The sequence below is a fragment of the Myripristis murdjan genome, chromosome 17 (assembly GCF_902150065.1).
Source record: "Myripristis murdjan chromosome 17, fMyrMur1.1, whole genome shotgun sequence".
Taxonomy (NCBI): Eukaryota; Metazoa; Chordata; class Actinopteri; order Holocentriformes; family Holocentridae; genus Myripristis; species Myripristis murdjan.
In genome coordinates, this window is record NC_043996.1 from 11,465,868 (window position 1) to 11,471,970 (window position 6,103).

Consider the following 6,103-nt stretch of genomic DNA (forward strand, 5'->3'; position numbering starts at 1 on the left):
GAGTATCAGCTTCTGCACAACCAATGAGTCACCTGGTAGGTTACAATCAGAACAAGTTAATAGCAGCAGCAGGTAACTGATATGCAGCTCTAACATGGTTACAAAACATTTAAACATTCTAACATTTTCATGTTAAATTCTTCCACCACCTGAAAAAAGTCAAGTAGTAGTGTTTTGCTGTTAAGGTTAACGATGTATCACATTTCATCAGTATTTTCCTCGCTGCTCTCACAAATGTATGTATGGCTTTTGTGTGTGGCTGGTTCATCCTCTGAAAACAAAACACAGAACTGTTTCAAATCTTTTTTTTTATTCAGAAATTTACAAAAGCTAAACAGAGGAAATGTTTCTGGGCTTAAAGTTACAGAAAACTATGGAAAACAACATTAAATATACTCAGGATAAAATAAATGGAAACAGAATGTACAACAGAGGGAAATACCTGCCAAGAGACAAAAAATTCAAACTACCCCTACTCTATCACACATCTATACATATGAATCTTTTCTACAAACATACATATAATATTTAATGCACATGTTTTACATAGTTTTCCATGAGAATGGTAAACCTATTGAAAGTCTGGTTCAGTTGTCCCATTTATCAAGCAAACACTTGTGGCAAGCCTTCAGGTTGTCTGAGCCAATCAGATTCACTATTTTATGTTTTTTGATGGCCTCCAGCACTACTGTTTGTGGACTGTGGATGTCTGTGAAGAAACTGGGACTGTTGAGTGAGCTCCCTTTCCTCCAGTTCGGTTTTCTAGCAGATGCTGTTGATTTTGGCATTGTGCGGTTGCTTACTTCTTCTTGTACTGGCTCATGAAGCCCCTGAGGAAGTCTTCAAAGCGTGGGACAGCAGACTGTGGTACAGCAACCTCACGGGCAGGCTCGTCAGCGGCGTTATCCTCATCAGCGGCGGGCTCATCAGCAGCAGCAGGCTCGGCACGACGTAGGCGGCAGTTGTAGTCATACTCAGGGTCACAGTTGGGGTCGGGAAGAATTATGCCATCACTGCCAGGCTTAGGGGCCTCAAGATTGGAGGGCGAAGCAAACTTGCCACAGCTGGGGTCGAAGGGATGGCAGAAGGGCTTGGCTGGAGCCTTGATGTCAGCCTTGGCCTTGGGGCTGGCCTCCACAGGGGTGCAGTCTTTATCATAGTGCATATAGCAGTCGTAGCCCTCCTTGGTCTTGCCGCGCACGCCAAGCCTGTAGCGGACCTGGTTGATTGATTGATTTGTGTTTTTTGTTTAAAAGAAGAATATCAAAGATCACCCAGAAGATAGCCTAGGAAAGCATTGTGCAACACCCACATTTCATTTCATCATGTTATTTAATACAGCAAAGGAAAGTTAATACAACTATGCAACAAACAAAATTACACTAGACTAGTTCAAACAATTAACTATTCATTTTAGTAGCCAGACTTCAGATTCAGACCTGGTGCTCGGGCAGCTGTGGAGGTGGCTTGCGCAGGGCAGCGGCGGCTGCCAGTATGCAGTAGGGGTCAGTGCGGGGGTCACAGGTCAGAGGAGCAGCGGGAGGTGCTGGCTCATCCTTGAGGGGGTAATCCAGCACGGGTTTGGTGAGGCCGGACAGCTTGGTAGCAGTCAGGGGGTTGCAGCCCTCATCAAAAAGGGGGTTGCAGTGTTGCTCTTTAGGGGCCTTGTCAGCTAGCGGGGCAGGGGCGGCCACAGTAGCCACACACAGAGGATCGACTGCCGGGTCACAGTTGGGGTAGAGCAGGTGGTAGTAGCCGGTGGGGGCCTTCTGGACTAGGATGGGCCTGCAGTATGGGTCCTTGGGGTCACAGTTGAGGGCGGCGTAGGATGGGGCTGGGCCAGGGGCAGGACGGTAACCAAAGGCTGCCCTCAGGTGGTACTGCAGGCACTCCACATCTGAAGGCTGGCAGATCCTCAGTAGTTCAGCTCTTTGCTCAGCACTGAGGAAGGGCTCCAAGACAGGGGCGTAGTAGTAGTAGCCAGTGGGGCTCTTCAGGGGAACAGGCAGCATCGGGGTGAGGATAGGAGCGGGCACCTTGATGGGGGCCGGCGCAGGCTCTGGGGCTGGGGCTGCAGCCTTGGGCACGAGGGGGAAGAGGCAATAGGGGTCGATGTAAGGGTTGCACACCCCAACAGCGGCAGCTTTTATGGGGGCAGGCATCACCATTGCAGCCTTTGGTTTGCTAGTGGACTCTGCGATGCACTCGGGGTCGTCTGAATTGGCACAAGCCTTGTAGATTTCACTAAGGTGGGTGAGGTAATGGTTGAAGGTTGGGCCCTCCTCTGACCTGTGCTTGTTCTGCAGGTAGGCCATGTAAAGGCGATCCAGATCCTCAACCTAAAGTAGCGACAGAGAGGAAGAAAAAATGATGTGAGCACCATAAAGAAAAAAGAGTAGGCTTTGTTTACACAAGGATTGATAGTACAATAATGGATTAGTATACTAATAAAAGACTGGACCCTTTTTATTTACAGCTAGAAAATAAGGAATTTCAAGAGCTCTTTTTTTCCAAATATGGGTATAATGTTTTGGAAAAGAACTCATCAGATAGAGACAGAAACAATTAAGCTAACTGGCTGAAATACCCTGGAGACAAACCCATGTAACTTTTGGGCTTGTTGTGTTGTCACTCAGATGATCCAGCATGGCACTTACACCACAGAGCTCTCACCAGTACTAAGAATACATGCTGAGACATGAGTTGCCTTGAAAAGAGCATCCTGACATATTAAGAGGGTAATGGCATATTAATAGGTTTATGTAATCATGGTCTGAGCAATAAAGAATTTATTGCTGCACTCTGAATTGCAAAAATAATGAAGCTGTTAAAACTCATCAAAAAGCTGTTTAAATCAAGCAATACACTTTCCATTTTTGTCCAACATAAATTATTTAGTGCATGTATAGTAATTAAGTGAACGACTGTCCATAAAATACAAACTGCTGATGCAAATTGTTGTCTCGGTTTTAACAGACTAAGTCAACATTTCTGCTTTATTGTGTTGGCTGGGAGAAATTGGACAATCAGTGAAAGACTTATGATTCCACTCACTCCTTCTTGGTTGTGGGTGTCCATGAAGTATTTGTACCATCCCCAGAAGTCGGGGACACGTTGGAACTGGGGCAGAGGGAGCACATGGACGTTCCTTCTGTTGCGAACCAGCTTCTTCAGGTTGGCCATGGCCTCAGTTTTCACATCACTGGATACTGCAGATACTGAGGGAGAGAAAAACCGAAACATAAAAGAATAATTCAACCGTAGTTACTCGTTACTTTGCAGAATAATATTTTGAATGCAAAATGTACAATAAGTTTGGGAAATCTGAGGCATTGCCAGAGTTTAAACTAGCCAAGATATACAGTAGATAGACCTACATTAAAAATATTAAAATACGTCTGACAGATTAATGCAATGTAAATGCAGGTTAATGCTTTTACTTTTAATTCCAGTATACATTTTACTGCAAATTTATCTGCACTTTTACTTAAGTGGACTATTTTGAGTGCAGAACTTGTGATTTTACTGGAGTATTTTTACAGTATGGCATTGCTACTTTTACTTCAGTAAAGGAGTTTTTCCACTGCTGAATGGATCCCTGAGAGGTGGAAGAATAATGGATATTTATGGTATATATCTCTGTAAATGTGTCTTTTTTTATGACAGCCATTAACCCAGTGACTTTCTCATTTCCTTGGTCACTTTTGACCTCAGAGACTATAAAGCGCCCCACATGCCACATCCCGAGTCCTCACCTTCCTCCTCCTTCTGCTCCCCCACTGGAACGGCCCCCAGAAAGTCTGTAAAACGCAAACAGCAGCAGCATGGGCATTAGCTGACTTGAACCAGATGTTGATCTTGCCCCCCCTCCCATATCAGGGAAAACGCTGACCTACAAATAAGCCCCTGGGAGAACGCGGCAGGCGCTGGGGCTGTGGCGCCCCAAACTTCCAAACCCATCCCAGTCTCCGTTTGGCTTTGGAGTCTGCTGGTTTATATGGCAACTGGGGGGCTACTTGAAGTTAACTTGTAAAACTACAAAGAGCAACATCTAGAGAGTGCCCCCCTGCAGTCCTCCAATCACTCTCACACACACACCATCGCACACACACATACACACATACACCAATTACTGATGCATTGTAAAAGAGGATGCAGGGGGTCATGTTATGCGTACACTCCTGTTTCCATATGTAGAGTATATGATGCTCCACTGGGGGTTTCCTTCAGAAGTTAATGACTATGAAATAACAACTAAGTCAGCTGATAATGGTGGAGACTTCCAGCCCCTCACTTTTATTAATGTGGAAAACTTTGTTCCCAATAGATCAAGGATAAAATTCTTTTAGGGGCTTTGAAAAGATTTTGATGTACTTCAGGGATGTCTCCACATACCATCTTAGTTTTAAATGAGACAAAGCTTATGCTGTCTTTTTAACTTTTCTGTCATAAAATTATTTCTCAGCTCAGAATCAGAATCAGATATACTTTAATGATTCTGATTCTGAACTGGAAATAATTTCATGGCAAAAATTAAAAGGCAGCATCATCCTTAATTCCACATAAAAAAGCACCATTGCATTACCAGCTGAATGAAAGAAAAATGAAATTTAAAAAAACATAGCTAAATTAATGTCGGTTCAAGTCAACAAATTAAATCACACAAGTCTCACCTGGTAATAAAACAATTGCTAGCAGGAATCCAGTGTGGACCAGAGAGAACAATGATCCTCCAGCCATTTTCTGTTTTGTGTACTGCCTGAGGGAAAACACAGCATAGCAATATTCAATAATAATTCAGTAACAATATTGCATCTGGTGATGTTTTGTGATTAATACAAACTTCTGGCAATATAATGATATTGTTTTCTCAGCAACAAGAGATGGATTTATCCGTTCATCTTAAGGCTTTTGCTGAAAGGGAGTCTTTCAGTAAACTGTTGAATATGCAAATACACCAAAAGACAATGCACTCAAAACAAGGGTAAAACTTTTATTTAAATGGCTGATGCCATGAAGGTGGAGAGGACTGAAGATATACTATAGTAGAGTTTTAGAGGGATTTGAGAGAAAATGCTTCCCTCTGAACATCAGAATATCAAACTGCAAGTGAAAAGACCAATCAAAGAGCCCAAAACTTGAAATGTTCATTTCTATTACTACATGAATGGCTATTGAAATGATAGCTACTTTTCTATTTGAGAAGACAGAATGTCTTGTTCGACTGCACTTGGAATTTGAAATCAGAGGACTTTCCTGCTTCATCCAAAGAGAATCAAGTTGCATTGCAGGCAGTTTCTGTGGCTTGCTGAGCTCGAAAGAAAGTTCATTGATGAAATGTTCAAACCTTTGGTCAACGTAGCATCTGAGTGACAGCTTACCTGTTAAGGTGCTGCTGGTCTGACCTCCTGGGATCACCTCTGGGAGCCAGCGGCTCTCTGCACAGAGCTTCTTGTGGTGGGGGGGCTGCTGCACTGGTGTTGTGGCAGTGTAAACCTTATACCTCTCTGCTCCCCTGTATGCGACCAATGGGCAGGGAAACATTTTTAAGGAGCCCCTTGATCATTAAAAACAAAAAGGCATGTCACACGAGTCTGGCATGCTGCTAGGCTCTCCAGGATTGGCTCATCCACCACAGTGCAACCAACCAATAAGGGTCCTGTAATTAGGAGAGTGTTATTGGTGGAGGAACATTAGCAGGGTGCAATTTAGGTGCACATTGGTTTCTTTCCTCACAGGTTTGGAATTTAGGGTCACGATACACAGGGCAATATCTTAGCCATCAGGTTGATTTTGAAATTTGAAATTTACATATTACACCACTCAGTGGGTATGAACTTAAAACTGTAAGCTGTTAAATCCACACAGCTGGAGGCCTCTGTTACAGGGATACAGATCTACAAAGAAGCGCCTGCGGCAATAGCAGAAGTGACTCTAATAAAAATTTCAGTAGCAAGCAGCCAACCAAGAGGCCCTATTGATATCAGTGGTGCTTTATTGAGCTCACGATGGAAAATTCATATACAGAAAAATAAGCATGTTCAGGATACAGCTCATACAGACAGAGCAAAATCTATTTGTCAATAATGCAGAAACTTGCAGT

General features: G+C 43.5%; 1 protein-coding gene across 1 annotated transcript; it reads right to left on the minus strand.

Annotated features, from left to right (window-relative positions):
* Nucleotides 1–799: 799 nt before the first annotated feature.
* and2 (actinodin2) lies at nucleotides 800–5,544 on the minus strand. The gene is made up of 5 exons (XM_030073974.1): nucleotides 5,382–5,544; nucleotides 3,756–3,800; nucleotides 3,055–3,218; nucleotides 1,440–2,339; nucleotides 800–1,219 (listed from the first exon to the last, which is right to left on the minus strand). The coding sequence occupies exons 1-5, from the start codon at nucleotides 5,542–5,544 to the stop codon at nucleotides 800–802; spliced, it is 1,692 nt and encodes a 563-aa protein (XP_029929834.1).
* Nucleotides 5,545–6,103: the final 559 nt, after the last annotated feature.